Source organism: Ambystoma mexicanum, chromosome 3q (genome assembly GCF_040938575.1).
Source record: "Ambystoma mexicanum isolate Mex_15411 chromosome 3q, UKY_AmexF1_1, whole genome shotgun sequence".
In the NCBI taxonomy this organism is placed as follows: Eukaryota; Metazoa; Chordata; class Amphibia; order Caudata; family Ambystomatidae; genus Ambystoma; species Ambystoma mexicanum.
In genome coordinates, this window is record NC_090926.1 from 11968396 (window position 1) to 11987379 (window position 18984).

Genomic DNA, 18984 nt, shown 5'->3' on the forward strand with positions numbered 1-18984 from the left:
TCAGTCCGTGCGGGCGTGAAAAGTGTGGGGACCAATTTCACTTGAAACAATTGAAAGGCACTGACACAACCTCTGCACTTATACCACAAAAGGCTGCTTGAAAGAGCTGGAGCGGTGCCAGGAAAGGACTTTCAACAGTGGAGGTGTTTCAGGCTTGGGAACTGATTTGCCTGAAAGGGGAATTTTGATAGGTGTAAGGAAGTGCATCACTACATGTAGTGCTGTACAGAGGGGGTCCTCCACCACGCCTCCCTTCCCCCATTCCCTGTGAGTGTGCCACGCTGCTCCAGTACATCTACAATCTTAATCAATCTGCGTGCAGTGCCATTGTGAGGCCTGGTGGCCAGTTACGGCCCCTCCGCCATTAGAATGCTGATAACACCCAATCATACTTTAAGGTGTCATTGAAGTGCTTGCCTTGGCCAGCGGCCGCATGTTCTCGGTTGATTGACGTCCGGACCCTTCTTTTTTAAAATGTATGCAACGCCTTGTCTTTCAGAGAGCATGTGACCAAAAAAAGGGCTCTTCGAGGGTATTTCAAACCCTGTCTGCCTGCTGAATTCTTTTTTCCATTTTCATGACTGCTTTCAAAGACTGAATCGGGTAGGTGTAGGTTGGAAGAGCGGGTTTGGTTTACTGCTGAGGTGGTGGATTGTGGCTGGTATGAATTGCCCTTGGATTGTGGTGGATTCTGTTTTGACTGAATTCTATAATTTGGTGAAATCGATTGCTTTCCTTGTTGCACAGAACTTCCCATGCCTCTGTGCCAGGCTGATGTGTGTATTGTGATATGGGGCCTCTAAAGCACGTTTCCGGTGACGCCCTCGAGAGACCCCACACAGGAAATGTCACAAGTGAAGAGGAAGTGGAAGAGGCCAAGCATGCAGGGCTAGGTGAGCAACCTCCTGAGGATGCAGGTGAGGGTGGAAAAGGGAAGGGGAAACTGTTTGAGGCGGAACTAGGGTAGGAGTGCTAAAATGGGTGATTGAGACAGGACTACAGAGATTTGGCCAGGAAAAGCACCCCATAAAATGGAATGCGGCAGGAAATTAGCAGGCTCAGCATTTGGGGAGCATGGGGGGGATCCCCTGAAAATGGAAGGTGGGTGGGGTTTTGGGAAGGGTCAAGGAAATTGAGCAGTTGGGAGAAGAGAGTCAGATGGTGTACTGTAGTAGCAGGCAGGCAGCGTTCAGGAAGCAGAGCCACTGTTAGGCAGCTTGTAGAAAGTGGCAGCATGAAATAAAACAGTGTATTGTAGTTGGCCTTTGGCCTTACGTGGCTGTGTTTGAAGCTGAAGAGCTATGGCTGTTTGGTGTCCTAGGGAGTCAATTAAGCTCCCTGGAGATCCTTCTCAGCGACTCTCACATATCCTCCGTTCCCTGCTGTCCCCAGGACACTGTGGCAAGGCTTCAGAGCAGGAAACCTCCTGTAGACTTTCTCTAGCTCTGCATGCAGCTTTTGGAGAGTCTGACATAGGTCCCCTTTTCGTAGCACAATTTTCAACTGATAAAGGCCCGGGATCGAAAATTGGCTCCCCTTGCACGGGCAGGAGATAAGAAGAGGACAGTGCACGCGATGGGACTGACTTCAGGAGTTCATTGGATCCTATTAACAAGTCACTTCTAATGGTCACACACTTTGTGGGGTTAGATCTGACAACTGGATCTATGTGATCACTGCGACCACACATAATTGCAACAGCCAAAAATGGCGAGTTTTTATTTTTATATTTTTTTATTAAACCTCCTTTACACCGCATAGATATGCAGGGGGAGGCCTCCCAAGCCCCCCATATTTTTATAATATTCCACCCCCCCACATATATATGTGGTGTAAAGGGGGTGTTTAAAAAGAAAAGTTGGGCATTTCGGCCGTCGCAATTGTGAGGGCAAAGTTTTCGGTCATTTCCTGACAACCTAATAAGACATTTGGTGTTCCGTGAAGGACCCCTAACTTAAAACCAGGAATTTAACTCCAGGAGCAATAGGTTTGGGTATACTTCTGGCGTTAGTGCTGGTCCTGTTGAAGATTTTCAGACTGGTGACGGGATGAGGGTGGTCTGCTGGATAGCACAGAGGTAGTATGAACAATGGGCTGGAGATACTCAAGCTGTTTCCATGGGGCAGCTGGAGAGGTTTGGCCGACTGCCATTTTGTATGCATAGGGTTTTCAGAGTATGGGGCATCAGCCCAAAATTAGTGGTCGCCGGTATCTGGAAGCCATTAAGGGGCAGTAAACTATGTTGGACTCGTGCGATCGGGTCCACGGCAGTAGGTCATATTATGCCCCTTGTTATGCCAACAGAGGAAGGGTGCGACACTCCAACCATATGGAGCCATCCTCTTACACTCAGACAATGCAGACGCCACATGGATGGTCAGGTCGCACGTCTTCTGTATTAGTCTATTCAATTTGAACTGGCCCTGCCTCTTCCTGTCCATGGCACGCTTCCTCCCTTACATCAGTGTCATGGACAAAGAAAGAGGACAGGACACTACAGGCCCAAGGCACGATCCCTCTTCTGCATAAAGTCGGTGTAGTTGATCATATGAGACTGGCAAAGGAGGGGTTGCCTTTGCTGTCTGTGTGTTTTCCCCCAGCAGCCGTGAGGCTTCAGGCGCGGCTGGCACTTGCCTTTGGCTTTGAAGCTTAGCACGTTTTGATCAGTAATTAGACAAGCCGTCACCTCGAGTGTGCGAGAACAAAGGCTTCTCTGTCAGTGCTGTGCTCAGCGCAGACCGGGAGATGTGCCCATGCCAGGCACCTGCAGGCTGCCAGAGGATTCCCCGACAGGCCCGTGCCCTCGCCCGTTAGAACATACCTACATTTTCCTATAGGCCAATCTAGGACGTTTAATGACAAATGGATGTGCATTGCAGCTATTCCTCTGCTAAAATCAAAAGAGAAACAAGCATGGGCAATGCCAACCGTTGGGGGTTTTGTGTAGGCATGGGAACAGCACTGCCGTATTTGTATTTCCTGGCTATTGGTGGTTGAAGGTGCAAAATGGTGAGAGGAACTGGTCATCTAATAGCAGTGCTATATTCATATACACACAGCACAACTGTTGGCTTTGCCAATGCTTGTTTTTAACAGGACTTCAGTGAAGGGCACACATAGTGCTTATAAATCGAGTGGCTGAAGGCAGACTGGGTTAAGCCATCTTTATTATACAAGTAGCGTGTTTGCAGCTCCAATTAAGTCTTTAATTCTCAGAAGACTGCTTTGAGAAAACACTAGCAGGCACTTTGAGTGCAAAGTTCAATGATAAGGCTTGATTAAAGCAAGCTCTAAGAGTGCCCATGAGGCGGTGTTTTGGGCAGGGAGGGTCAGGAACTCCTAGGAATGGTCATGGGGATTAGCATGGCCATGGGCCATCAATGTGTGGGCAAATACACACCACCTACAAGCTTTGAGTCCCTGTCATATGCCATTTCTCGCTATCTGTGCTCTAATGCAATAGTTCCGGTTTATAGGTTGCGCAAAAGTACCACCTAACAGCCCAAACTAAACAGGGTCCTGCCCTGCAGGTGGGGAGCCAGTGCCTTGGCTGTGTCTGCATTCAGCCCTGCATATTCCTTTGAGCTCCTATGGCTCCTGTCTATGGCCAGTTGTTTCGTTCATCATACCTGGTGTATGCTCATGATGTCTGCTTGCCTGCCTCTCTACTATGCTCCCCCTGCTGTATGCTTGTCTGTGATGCCTGTATGCATGCCTGCTGTACTTTGCTCCCCCTATTGTATGCTTGCTTGTTATGCCTGTGTGCCTGCCTGTTGTACTTCTCTCCCCACTGCTGTATGCTTGTGATCTCTGCTTGCCTGCCTCTATACTACACCCCCCACCCTGCTGTATGCTTGTGATGCATGCTAGCCTGCCTGTTCACTGCGCTCTGCCCCACCCTGCTGTATGCTTGCTTGTTATGCCTGTGTGCCTGCCTGTTGTACTTCGCTCCACACTGCTGTATGCTTGTGATGTCTTCTTGCCTGCCTCTATACTACGCTCCCCCCACCCTGCTGTATGCTTGTGATGCCTGCCAGCCTGCCTGTTCACTGTGATCTGCCCCACCCTGCTGTATGCTTGCTTGTTAAGCCTGTGTGCCTGCCTGTTGTATTTTGCCCCCTCCCACTTCTTGCCTCTGTTCTCTTTCACCACTCAGTCTTCTCTTCCTCTCCCTATCTTTTTACCTCTCCCCTCTCCCCCTCCCCTTACTTTATTCTTTGCACTTACTCTATTCGAAATGTCATCAGACCTAGTATGATAGTCACTTGTTTGTTTTCCTCCCGCTCCCTCCTCGTTTGTTCCACCCTCTACCCCTCCAGCACTACCTGAAATGTTGTCAGGCCTAGTACGACAGTCACTTGTTTTGTCCCTCTCCTCCTCCCTTCTCCCCCCGTCCCGCACCTCTTGTCTATCTCCGGCTCTACCAGAAATGTTGTCAGGCCTAGTACGATAGTCACTTGTTTGTTTTCCTCCCGCTCCCTCCTCGTTTGTTCCACCCTCTACCCCTCCAGCACTACTTGAAATGTTGTCAGGCCTAGTACGATAGTCACTTGTTTTGTCCCTCTCCGCCTCCCTTCTCCCCCCGTCCCGCACCTCTTTTCTATCTCCGGCTCCATCAGAAATGTCGTCAGGCCTAGTAGGATAGTCACTTGTCTGTTCTCATCTCCTTCCTCTTATCCTTATATTTGTCATTGCTCTTGCACTATCTGAAATGTCGTCCGGCCTAGTACGATAGTTGCTTGTTTTGTTCCTCATCTCCTCCCTCCACCCTCTCTCGCACCTTCTGTCAATCTCCGGCACTACCAGTAAATGTCGTCCGGCCTAGTACGATAGTCGCTTGTCTGTTCTGCTCTCCTTCCTCCCCTCCCTATCTTTGTCTAAGCTCTTGCACTATCTGAAATGTCACCAAGCCTAGTACGATAGCTAATTTCACATTCTTAATTGTTTCAAGGCCTTGTAAGAATGTCATTGTATTTTCCTTCGCTCCCTCCCTTGCCTTGAAGCGCTTTGAAACACATTGTGTAAATACACTATCAATCAATCATCAGCCATGCCACCGGTCTCCCTCTTCCTTACAGCACTGGCAGCCTTCCATGTCCAAGTCCAACATGGCTCATTGCACGTCACATCCATCCAACACCATCCCTCACAAAGCAGACACCAGCACATGGCGTGCCAGCTTTAAAATGCTACATGATGAATGATTCATGATTCTAGAATTTGCACATACAAATGAACAGTTGGGTTACATTTTTTTAAACTGCTTAATTATATGCAGGGAATGTTCTCAGGTTACACAAATAGTGATTACAGCTTGAATGTTGCGACAGAGCATGATCCTTGGGGTTGTGTGAGCACGTCCCTCCCCCCCACGCTCCACCCCCCGCACATGATGACTCCAAATGGCAGGTAGTCCGCCCTGAACTCTATAATGTAAGGTATACTGTGAACAGCACGTGCTATTAGTGGGTCAGCACTACATTCCGCCACTCTCATCTCCCAGGATAGAATATAAAGGGCTATATGAATTGGCGGTTCCACGCTACTTTGCACCCTCTTTATGCAGACTCTGATGAAACAGTAATTCGAATTGTTTCATAGGTCATTTTAGAATACCACGCCCCCTCTAGGTATGACTGGTTTCAAATACACGACTTCCTTTAATGATGCAGAAGGGGGAGGAGGTCCCTCTAAAGATGGCACCCGTATTATATAACTGAGCGTAATGGTACACATTGTAATGTTGACACATGCGTTCCCGCGACGGGGCTCCCTCGAGATCTCCGTGCGTGTGACTATCAATCCTTGCAACTCTGCTTCCGGGTTGTACTTTCAGACGGAGGACGTCGGCATTGGAATACACGGCAGACTAGACTAGTGGAGGTAGGTGCAGAAAGAAGATTGAGGAGTCTGCTAAAACGTATAAATGTATATACCGCTCGCACTTGTACCATAGGACGTGTGACACGCTGTAAGGAGCAACACAGCCTGATATATTTATCGGTCTCTATTACCTTTCAGAAAAATCCCTCTGCGGTTTGCTGTGAAGCGCTGAAAAACTGGTGATCCTACAGCATGAAAAGGAAAGTGGTTGAATGTTGGAGCTCAATACTCTTGGGATAGGAAGGCTGAGTTGAGAACGGCTCCACATTGTACAAGTTAGATTATAGTTAAGTGAATACATATGAGTGAACTTACTATTTTGTTTGCGACTCCTAGAACCTTGCTATGGGTCTTCATTTAAGATTGGAATAAGTTTAAGAGGCCGGGTAGACTCGTATAATACTCCCCCTCAACCTACCTGTGTGGGTGCCCATTCAGTGAAGGTTCACATACTATGACACTTTTTTGTCCTTTAATGTCAGTAATGACGTTTTGCCAATTATTCAGGATACACTGATACTTGTTCAAAGTATACCATTGTATCTAATCAGTACACCCCCTGGCATGCTGATACAGGTCACGGGGATGATATTCACAGCATATCTATCGGATGGAACATGATGTAATCGGATACATAGGATTTATGGAATATACATGTAGGACTGTTTTTCTTATTGATTTTTTCTTTAGTGTTGTTTGTTCCTGAAGAAGGGGAAAGGATCCCCGAAACATGTAGAGCACATTTGGCCTCCTTTTGAACATTAAGAATAAGGAAGTTAAGATTACTTCAATAGAGTTGTGTGTGTTGAATATATCGTTGGAAATAAACATGGGCATCTTTTATTTGTACTAATAACATTGGCGGACTTCTCAGCATTAAGGTGTGCAGGGGACGGGAGTGTCCATAGATTGGACACATTTTGTTGTATAGCTTTACAAATCACACATTCACAACCACTGAATTCAAAGCATTGGAGCATGGCTCCTGCTGGATTTTAGCAGAGAGCCACAGCTGCACAAAGAAAAGCCACCAAACCTCTCTTAATTCAGCCACTATCTCTATACCCAGTCCATAATGACAGGACTGAGTTAATCAACACACAGAACCTACAAAAAGATTTTACAGCCAAGCTAAACGTATGCAAATAGTTGAAAGCCTAATTGTGTGTGTGTGTTACCTGACCAATCGCTAAAAGGCCGATCTACAACATATGCTACTATAGCAAACATTGACCAAACCAACCCTGCACTGCCCCCCCCCACCTCCCAACCCCAAGCTACTACCAACTTCACAACCCCGGTTCAAAGAAGTGTGTAATCCTCAGATTTCCATGCTGCGCTATGGCATAACTTACTCCAGGGAACCTATTAGTATGAATGTCAATGCTGCTTACAACTGCGCCAACACCTGCCATTGTCCATTTCCAATCCTAGGACGACAATGTGCAACCCTCTACATGGAAGCCAACAACGGTCAGATCACTGCAACCACTTTCCGAACACCCACCCAGTGCTGGCAATCCTGAACCAAGGACTGGAGCTTTCCACTGGTGCGACGCATTCTGTGCGCGCGGCACACCACACTCGCAAAACTGGTCAGATCCACCACTCTACTGACTTCATTTGGCCTGCTACCCAACCTTTGCAGCTCTGAATTACAGGGCTTGAACTTCCAGACTCTTGAGTTAATGAGGACATGCTACAGGCAAGATTGATATATCTTATCTTTCATCAAACCTCTATGACCACCGTGCTCCCACCAAATGTCCTGATCCTTAACTGAAGGGCTGAGACTGGCATTCCCTGTGGCTTTGAGGAAGATGTTTGCGGATGGAGCAAATGCATGGAGTGCTCTGGCGATCCTTGTCAGGTCCATCCCAGTCCTCCTGCCAACCTAACAAAGAGACTGCCAATCCACTGGCAAGTCAACCTAACCTCATGCCACTCTAAACACATATGTGCAACAACATGACTTTTCAGACCTAGGAAATATAATATGTGACAACCTGAATCTCAGCAGAAAGCGATGCATCAAGCATCATCGGATGCATTCTCAACCCAAAAGGGAAGACACCCAGCCGGTCACACCTATGATTCTCAAAGATGGCTGCATGGTACCACAATATTATAAAACAAAGGGGTGCCTGATTACAGTCCCAGGTCCTTCAGGCGTCATATAATAATCAACAAAAAATGGACCTATGGAACCGGGAATAGCCTCTCAATACATTTATTTATTTCATAAATACCAATAAATGTTCAATTGTCAATTTCTAAAAACTTTTATTTGCATATCAAATTCATAAAAAATACTGGAACATTTCCACAGGTAAGTATCTACAAGTTCCACTCATACTCAATCACTCCTACCATTCATTATATTTTTTGTATTTTCGTATTAGATTATTGACATGTAAATATATGTGGCCTCATATATGGACGGCCTCCGACCCTAATTCCACATTACACAAAAGTCCTCCATTCGATTATCTGATGGTTCCGTCTGTGTGTTCCTAATTACACCGACGTTCGTCTACACGTGTTTCGGTTGTCTTTTTTTGGGACGTCAACATTAATCGACCCTTCGTTCATACAACCTTCTTCAGGACAAAATTTAGGGGAGGTTCCTTATTCCCATAAGCATCGATTAGGGTGAGTATCACCACCTAAAATACAATATACGATATCAAAACACGCTAAAATGAATTAAACTCAATATAATACTCATAGGCTATTCTCACTTATTTGAACCACAATTAATGTGAAGGTATGATTCTAAATAGTAATCATCATAACAATGTCTAAGGGTGACACATTTTTAACACCCAATTCCATTGTTAACTGGATTAATCCTGTCTACATCTCGGTATAGTAACCACTTTTATCTGGCCCCATTCAAAGATGCAAACAAACATGTTGGATCACTACTTGTGGAGCATTGGACTTACTCAACTAGATTGTGTCTCCGTTTTCTGTATTATTACAGGACATTCAAACTCTTTCCTCAAGAGGGATTCTTCGCAGCTCAATCTGGAGGGACCAATTAATTCTCAATGGCCCCTGGAACGAAAGAAAAGAGCACTTTCAAAGCGGGTTTGGATACAGCGGAGTCTCTTTTTTATATGTACATATATGTGGGCCGACTCGATACTTACAACGGCTCCGATCTCATTGTGCATCAATTCTTAACAAGGAGCCGCTAAAACTTGTGGTCGTGATGTAATTTGACACGGTCTGTGGGCCAAAAAAAGGGAAAAATACTTTATGCATTCGTGTCAATTTACATCGAACTGATCGTGGTAACTTTCCTTCTATTACTTACTCCCTACACCTTATAGCTATTCCCCACGTCTCATGGTGACCTTTCTAATATACACCCTTTCGTGTACCTAAGCTTTGAACACGATCTATTAGTTCTAGTAGAAACCGTATTCTATTCCGTGCTCTCCCGCCATTTAGTTCTCTCTGTTGTTTTACAGGCAGCCATCCCCACTGACTCGCTTACCTTGCTTCTTCTCTTCAGAACCCAACTTCATGCCGTCTCGCTTTTCGTCGTCCAGCGTTGTCTTCCGGCATTGTTTACATAAACACAGCGCAGATTTATTTGTACTTACGTGGTAGTCGCGGAGAAAGAGGACTGCTGTTAGTGTTCCGGTCGCCACCATAAAGAATGGACTACTTGGCAACATTCACTTTCATTTTAGTCGCGATAAAGAACGGACTGCCTTTAATATTTCGTTCGTGAACATTGAGAATTTAACTATTTTCCTTACTCAAAATATTCAATTCCCTCATACACTGACGTTGCATTAGATGTACATTTTCATATCTCACTGTTCTGTATATGATACGGCCGCAAAATTATCATATTTGTGCATCTAGAGTGAAAAGAAGTTCTAGCACATTCCACATTTGTTTAGTGTGTTATCAAGGCTCCCCATTCCACCAAAACATTCAGGCCATTCTTCACCGTGTCTAAACGATATATCTATCGTTGTTCCAATTTGTGGAGCATAGTTGACATGGTAGTTTCTTTTTGGTAGTTTAATAGTCTGTAACACAAACCATCTCAGGTCGGTGTCTTTGTGTTGTTTCAGACTAAAGTGGTCCACTAAGGGTTTTTCCGCTACTTTGTTCCGAATACAGCTACGGTGTTCCCCTATTCGCTGTCTCACCTCTCTGGTTGTTTTTCCCACATACAACAAATTGCAGGGGCATCTGATGATATAGATAGCGTTCTTAGTACGACAGTTCGTGTGTGTTTTCATTTTCCATTTAGTCGCCCCATGATTGAACTCATGTCTGGTCTCTGTCAGTGGGCAGGACACACAGTTGCCGCATTTATGATGGCCTGTAATTGGGGGTAAACCCCATTGGTTCAATATAGTGTGTTCCGAATTCGAATCTCTGCAAGGCCTTCGGGCTTGGTACAGATACATCGATGATGTGTTTATGATATGGAGGGGTACAAATGAAACATTGAACCAATTCCATCAGTGGTTAAACACATGTGATAACAATATCAAATATACGATGGAATGGCATAGAAATCAGGTAAGCTTTTTAGATCTACTCATTAAGAAGTCACATCAGCAGTTGGTCACCACCCTCTTTCGGAAGACAACCGATAAAAACACACTACTACACTACTCTAGCTTTCACCCAGTGGGCCTTCGCCAGAATTTACCCTATGGTCAGTTTTTAAGGATACAGAGAACCTGTACCGAAAAGGACGAATACAAAAAACACGCAGAGGATCTAACAGGAAGGCTACTAGACAGAGGTTATCCACGAAAGTTGGTAAAGAATAATCTAAAAAAGGCTCTGAACAGGAACAGAGAAGAATGCCTGGTGCCAAAAGAAAAAAAGAAACAAGACAGATTAGTGAGGGTCACTACTTTTAATCCGGTGAGCAATGAAATTAAAAAGATTGTGAACCGAAACTGGGACCTTATCAAACAAGCAGGAAGTCTCTTGAAGAAACCCATTTTTGCCTTCAAAAAGAATCTAAATCTTAGACAACGTCTAGTGCACACTTACAGAGATTCGAATTCAGAACAAACTATATTGAACCAATGGGGTTTACCCCCAATAACAGGCCATCATAAATGCGGCAACTGTGTGTCCTGTCCACTGACAGAGACCAGACATGAGTTCAATCATGGGGCGACTAAATGGAAAATGAAAACACACACAAACTGTCGTACTAAGAACGCTATCTATATTATCAGATGCCCCTGCAATTTGTTGTATGTGGGAAAAACAACCAGAGAGGTGAGACAGCGAATAGGGGAACACCGTAGCTGTATTCGGAACAAAGTAGCGGAAAAGCCCTTAGTGGACCACTTTAGTCTGAAACAACACAAAGACACCGACCTGAGATGGTTTGTGTTACAGACTATTAAACTACCAAAAAGAGGCGGGGACATGTCAACTATGCTCCACAAATTGGAACAACGATGGATATATCGTTTAGACACGGTGAAGAATGGCCTGAATGTTTCGGTGGAATGGGGAGCCTTGATAACACACTAAACAAATGTGGAATGTGCTAGAACTTCTTTTCACTCTACATGCACAAATATGAGAATTTTGCGGCCGTATCATATCCAGAACAGTGAGATATGAAAATGTACATCTAATGCAACGTCAGTGTATGAGGGAACGGAATATTTTGAGTAAGGAAAATAGTTAAATTCTCAATGTTCACGAGAAAAATATTAAAGGCAGTCCGTTCTTTATCGCGACTAAAATGAAAGTGAATGTTGCCAAGTAGTCCATTCTTTATGGTGACGACCGGAACACTAACATTAGTCCTCTTTCTACCGCGACTAACACGTAAGTACAAATAAATCCGTGCTGCGTTTATGTAAACAATGCTGGAAGACAACGCTGGACGACGAAAAGCGAGACGGCATGAAGTTGGGTTCTGAAGAGAAGAAGCAAGGTAAGCGAGTCAGTGGGGATGGCTGCCTGTAAAACAACAGAGAAAACTAAATGGCGGGAGAGAACGGAATAGAATACGGTTTATACTAGATCTAATAGATCGTGTTCAAAGCTTAGGTACACAAAGGGGTGTATATTAGAAAGGTCACCATGAGACGTGGGGAATAGCTATAAGGTGTAGGGAGTAAGTAATAGAAGGAAAGTTACCACAATCAGTTCGATGTAAATTGACACGAACGCACAAAGTAATTTTTCCCATTTTTTGGCCCACAGACTGTGTCAAATTACATCACGACCGCAAGTTTTAGCGGCTCCTTGTTAAGAATTGATGCACAATGAGATCGGAGCCGTTGTAAGTATCGAGTCGGTTCACATATATGTACATATAAAAAGTGACTCCGCTGTATCCAAACCCTCTTTGAAAGTGCTCTTTTCTTTCGTTTCAGGGGCCATTGAGAATTAATTGGTCCCTCCAGATTGAGCTGCGAAGAATCCCTCTTGAGGAAAGAGTTCAAATGTCCTGTAATAATACAGAAAAGGGAGACACAATCTAGTTGAGTAAGTACAATGCTCCACAAGTAGTGATCCAACATGTTTGTTTGCATCTTTGAATGGGGCCAGATAAAAGTGGTTACTATACCGAGATGTAGACAGGATTAATCCAGTTAACAATGGAATTGGGTGTTAAAAATGTGTCACCCTTAGACATTGTCATGATGATTATTATTTAGAATCATACCTTCACATTAATTGTGGTTCAAATAAGTGGGAATAGCCTATGGTTAGTTGATAAAGTATTATATTGAGTTTAATTGGTTTTAGCGTGTTTTGATATTGTATATTGTATTTTATGTGGAGATACTCACCCTACTCGATGCTTATGGGAATAAGGAACCTCCCCTAAATTTTGTCCTGAAGAAGGTTGTATGAACGAAGGGTCGATTAATGTTAACGCCCCGAAAAAAGACGACTGAAACACCTGTAGACGAACGTCGGTGGAATTAGGAACACACAGACGGAACCATCAGATAATCGAATGGAGGACTTTTGTGTAATGTGGAATTAGGGTCGGAGGCCGTCCATATATGAGGCCACATATATTTACATGTCAATAAGCTGATACGAAAAAGCAAAAAACAGAATGAATGGTAGGAGTGATTGAGTATGAGTGGAACTTGTAGATACTTGCCTGTGGAAATGTTCCAGTATTTTTTATGAATTTGATATGCAAATAAAAGTTTTTAGAAATTGACAATTGAACATTTATTGGTATTTATGAAATAAATAAATGTATTGAGAGGCTATTCCCAGTTCCATAGGTCAATGTTTTGTTGATTATTGCATGGTACCACAGTCTATATACCATGATCATCCCATTCCACCACAAAACCCAAAGCAGCATGCTTGCATCACATGGCATCAAGGCTTTCAATACTGTGACCCCTGACCTTACCAGTAGCCGGGCCATCAATGAACCACACAAAGAGGATATGGGTTACACACAACCTTGATGCACCAGTTGCGAGGGCTGCTGGTCTGCTTGAGGCAGAAGAAGACGACGGGAGCCAGGTCTGGGTAGGGCACATCGGGGTCCAGTTGCGAAACGACCTCCTCAGCTGGAACTGAGTCTGGGGAGAGGGGCACTGGGGGCAGCTCGGGAGCCCCCAGCTCCGTGTGGTCCAGGTGGTGTATTCCCAAGGCAGGGGACTGGGTGCTGGAGCGGCAGGTGCAGGTGGGAGAGGGGGGCCCGGAGGTCCGCTCAGCCATGTTGGCAGAGGGCAATTAATCCTGGAGAGAAAGAGAGGGAGAAAAAGAGGATAATTAGAGCTTTGCTGTTATGTACAATGCGACTAAATACACAACAGGCACTGTAATACTCTGCAATGGGCACTGGGTGACAGCAGACCCTCAGTCCATGCAATACTCTGACTGGCCATCAGGTGTCCCTGCCACACAAGTGTCTGCTCCCCCAAGAGACTTCAGCCAATGCCACACAGTGACTGGCCACTGGATCGCACTGCTGCACCAGTTCACTCTCTCCATACGTTCAACTCATGGTGCACTGGGGCTGTCAATGCTGAACCCGCGTCAAACTGCTTCCTCCATATCCACTCCCGGGTAGAGCAATATAGCTCAGGCAGACCCCAAACACGTCAATGCAATTAAGACAAGAGGTTATGACCTATTCGTGGGTAAGATAGCTCAGCAAAATGAGCGCTTGCTGCTGCAATCTATGTGTGACCTAGCAGGTTTGAATCCCGGCAAGGCCAGCTCAGCCTTTCATCCATTCAAGGTAGATAAATAAATACCAACTTTATTTGGGTGATATTGTGTGGATATATATTTATATTCTCTGTAAAGCTCTTGGCAAAAACACAATATAAATAACACATCATTATCATTAGGGGGGTACTTATTGCGGCTCTAACATTGTGTAAACGATGTCACTATGTCTTTGGCTTTACTTATATTGCTGTTACACTGAAGCTGCTGCCACGCCTGATTAGGAAGGGTGGGCAAGGGCGAGGAAGAGGCCTTCATGCACATATTGCAGAAGACTTTGGATTTGGTGAAGTGTCCAGTAGGCGAGGCAGTGCATCACACTTGAAGAGGACATGCCCACAGCTGACTTGGACATGTGGAGTTGCTGCACCTGTGAATTGAAAACCTGGGAGTTCATTTAGAAAAAATGATTAATTTGACGGTGGGACCCGGTTACATTTACACTTTAACGTAAGCGGGTCCCTGCCGCCAAATTATGCTCATTTGCACTGTGGGGTGCAATCGTGTATGCCCCCTTTTGTCTTCATATTTCCACTCTGCAGTGCAAAGTGAGTAAACGCTGCCTGGCATGCTAGCAGGCTAGGCAGTGTTTACTTTTGATTGTGAGCGCTTCTTGCCAAGCTCACATGGTAGGCGGTGTTCACAATTAAAATTAAATGCTCTTCCAAATGTTGGAATATCAGACAATGAAAATTAAATGAGCAAGTGGACCCCATAAGGGTCTCCAGCATTTGCACGGTATGAAAATCCATGCCAGCGCAAAAGCTGGAGCATTTGTATGGTGGAGAGGAAAGAGGTGGTTGAAAGATAAATTGTGTTACACCACTCATCTGTGCAATACAAATGATTGAATATGGGGTGCAAGGTTAATGGAAGGTGTAAAAGCCAAGGCTTTTCCATTTTCCATTAACGTTACGCCCCCATTGGACATGAGCCCCTTGCAGTCTAAATTAGAGCGTATTCTTAGGTGTAATGAAGACTTTGCAGAAGCTTGTGGATGGAACATTTCTGTTTGCATTGCAAATGAGCGTGCATGGAGCAGTAGTTTTGCTAGATTCAATTTAAGCATGGAAATGCCAGGAAGGGAACAGATAATAGAGGAAGGCCAAGCTTCCTACCCGTGCCATGCACAGATCAGCAGCCTCTCGCCCTGTCCTTGGAGTGACTTGATGGCCGCTCTACTGCTGAGTTTGCTGCTGCTGGAGTTTCGAGCGACAGAGGCAACTTCAGGTATCCTAACACTTTAGAGGGTGCTTTTTATTCAAGAGCCAGCCGAGGGCCTTTATGGCAGGCAACTGACAGTCAACTGGATACCTAAATACAGTGAGGGAATTAAGTTCAAATGAACACTAGAAAAACATTCCTTCTGGTCTCCTTGGAATTCATGTTTGATTTCTATATTTCGGTGACATACAAGTTAGTAATTGTTGGATTTTGTTGTTGTCTGGAAACACCCTTAAGAGGGTCTAAGCACCACCAGCCCTAGAGAGAGAACCATTCTAGCTAGTTTGTTTAATTGATTGGAACAAACTTCACCCACATCATTGGGTCACCCTTGAGCTCTCGTGTGTCTGGGCACCGGTACCCCAGGACCCTCGAGCTCACCAGGTCCGTATCCTGTCTTAATTTGTGCATTTGTTGATGAACGTTTTCCTTATCGAGTCCTTAACCCGAATGGCATTAGAATGAATGCGCCCAACTCGAATAACACAAGGATGTGCTGGCAATCCCCATGGTTACACGAGACGGGCAGGGCGGATGGCGGGTCAGAGAAATGATAACAGAAGCCAAAGTCATCCCAGCTGCAGGGTGTGAGGTTCATCAGGGAATTCCCTATTGCCCCTTTCATGTATGTCTTCTTTTACTTCCTGAGCATTTGTTAGGCGCTTAGACGACAGCATTGTGTTTCCAAGTGTATCAACAGGAACATTTAGAGGCACTTTGGACCGTAACCTGGAAAGCATCACAAACGCGCCCAGGATGCGACTAGGGTTAAACGCTCTACATTACATTATCTGGGGGAAATGTAGAAATCGGCATAGCCAGTCAGCCATGCCCCGTGCCCGGGCTCCTCTCTCACGCACATCTCAGATGTCTCCACATGGAGTAGATAGCATGTTTATCACTGAATGGCGGCTCATATAATGTAATACTGGACTTCTGTCCTTCTACGCACCAGTGTCTTGGGCCGAAGCTGAGGGGGGCCTTCTCATCGCTGCTCCAGGTAGCGCGGGGAAGACTTTCCAGACACCGAACCTCTTCTAATGGATGCCCGCCAACCCCCCTGGCCCAGTGCTGACTTTTATTGATGGACTCCCGCAACCACATTGACCATCTATCACATTGTGTGAGCCAGTCAGGGTGATTTGAGCATCTGCTGAGAACAGGCCGGTTCCTCAATATTTCAGCATGGAGGCCGTCAATCATCAGATGTTCAAATCACCCTGGCGGCTTCGGGCAAACTAAACATAACTCGGAAATAAAAAGAAATACACGTCAACAAGTGCAAGCTCCAGTCTAAAAGGGATTGCTTGTTGATATGAATTATTTTTTTTATTTTTAGTAAGGGCAAACATTGGCCTGAAGGCATAGGGAGCACGAAACAGAGAAACCTTCAGTCAGTGCGTAGCAAGAAAGCATCGTCGAAACATTCTACATACCCCAAGTGACCATACACTATGAGCACTGTCCTCAACTCCTGGCACTGCACTGTACAGCCCTGGAAGCCTTCCTTGACTATTTGGAAAGGCAGCCGTGCCTGTGCCGCTGACCTGGAGCATGGCGGCCCTCTGGCTGCAATCTCTGGTTAACAGGCTCATTGCTGTTAAGCAGCGTTATTAATAAACATATAAAAACTGGGAAACATCTGGAATGCCTTGCCTTTGGAGCTCAGGCTGGTAAAGGAATACAATCCCTTTCACCGGATATTGAAAACTACTGTCCTTTTCAACTTACACTCTCTACAACCATGCCTCTCTGAAATAGAACCCGCCCTGCTTCTGACTCTCTTGCCCACATTGGTCACCTGCAAATAAATAAATAAATCAATCAATCAATCAATCAATCTATCTATCTCCCTGGCTCTCAGAACAAAAATAATGAACACCAAACTGTTGTTTCTGCGCCAAACTAAGCGCAAATGGTGTATTCTTACAGTGTGGAGGCTAACTTAGCCTTTGCCTGAAGGTGCACGGCAGGAATGATGCCGGAGAAAAAGGTCCATTACTTGAAGCATGTGATGGAGGGGGGGCGGCCTCCTGCCGGATAGACGTCCAGCCCACGACTACGTTTAGCTCACAGATCACACCTTAGCAGGTACTTCCCAGAGGAGGACTTTGCCAGTGGTCATCAGCAAACGGGTAGCACCGGTTCTGTATATCTGTCCAGCATTCAACCTCAAAGCTTCGGCTGCCCAGTCAGCATTGGCTGAGCCTGTGGGTTTTATTATTAATGCCTTCTCTTTTCACGGTGTGGGTAATACAAGAGTCCAAGAAAGGCTCAGTTCCTCCTACGGTTAAGAAGCCTTCTTCCAAACCACGGGTGCATGCAGAGGCGCTGCTGAAAAGGGTGGCAACGTAACAACGCTAGAGGATTGCAGCAGATAATGACGCCATTGATGGTTCCCAGAACAGAATGTGTGATATGTTCAGCCGTTGATGACGAAAGTAGGGCATATCCATCACACAGATGTTATTGGGTATACTGGTGACTTTCATTATTAGCAATCATGCCACCTTGATAACACGTCTCCATCCCACTGGCCTCAAAGCAATGTCCCTGGAATGAGATGAATATCTGTATCAGCCACTCATTAGCAGATACAATTGCTCAGTGTTGCGCGTCTTCCATTGCCTCAGTCGCGTACGGATTAGCTCTGGCCCCACTCCGATTTTACTATTCACTTGATCCCTCTCATCAGCCCTAGCCATTGTCTGTCTTATGGGACCAACATTAAACCGATGCTACTGAGGTCCTCATTGAAATTTCTACACAATAATCTATCGGCTCAGATTGCTAGTGCAACTATATGATGCCCTCAACTCCTAGATGAGTGATAATATGCTGTGACTCAATGCAGGCATGAATGGGGTTCTTGTCATTAGCACTACTCCGTCCATGTAGAATCCAATGCTTTGGGTGAAGGCCAATCACTGTGATAATGTCTTCTTCCTTATTGCTGATGAACTCTTCCTGGCTCCCCAGGTAATGGCTATCGTCAAGCCAGGCTTCATCCCTGGACCCTACTGGAACCTTTCTATATCTTGCCTACCTGAAAGGGGCTAAGGTGGTGCGAGTCCCGGTAATGTCATGCCCGTATCACACCACTGCTGCGTATCAGACCCTTATGCAGTACCCACTCAAGCAGCTTCAGAGGCTGCAGAAGGTAGCGGCCTGCCTGCCGCTGGAGGCCAGGTACAGAGACCACGGATCGCCGGCTTTCAGACCCCTATACTGTAGTCAAGAGGCAAGAGTCAAGGAGCTCTGCCTAAGGCACCACGCGTGCTATTGGAAAGGAGCTTCTGGCCAGATCAGACTGGCCATGACTGGCAGCGCAACAGGACTTTAGGCAGTGTGATACTGTGGGGAGCCACTGGGTGGTGATATCTACCCCTGGTTTTTCTGATCCCTGCAGGTCCTCAGCCAATGCAATCCCGTGAATGGCCATTTGGAGTCACTGATGAACCAGTGTTTGTCTCCTTCCTCCAGGATCATGGCCAATGCGACAACCTGCCTACCACTAGGTGTCTTTGCTGTACCGATGCCTTGCCTCTCCCTTAAGGCCACAGCGTGTGCCACATTGTGTTGGACCCTTTTTTTCAAAGTAGAACCCTTGGTTGTCTGCTTTCGTAAGGACCACACCCAGTATGAACA

The 18984-nt window shown here is 45.6% G+C and overlaps 1 protein-coding gene across 3 annotated transcripts in view; it reads right to left on the reverse strand.

The window, feature by feature from the left end:
• The window catches only part of CACNA1I (calcium voltage-gated channel subunit alpha1 I), a 1993092-nt gene that overhangs the window by 1890751 nt on the left and 83357 nt on the right, over positions 1-18984 (reverse strand). For all 3 annotated transcript variants that reach the window (XM_069652938.1, XM_069652937.1, XM_069652936.1), the window contains exon 2: positions 13322-13617. In XM_069652938.1, coding sequence (XP_069509039.1) covers positions 13322-13596 — 275 coding nt within the window. In that variant the 5' untranslated portion in view covers positions 13597-13617. The remainder of the gene's footprint in view (positions 1-13321; positions 13618-18984) is intronic.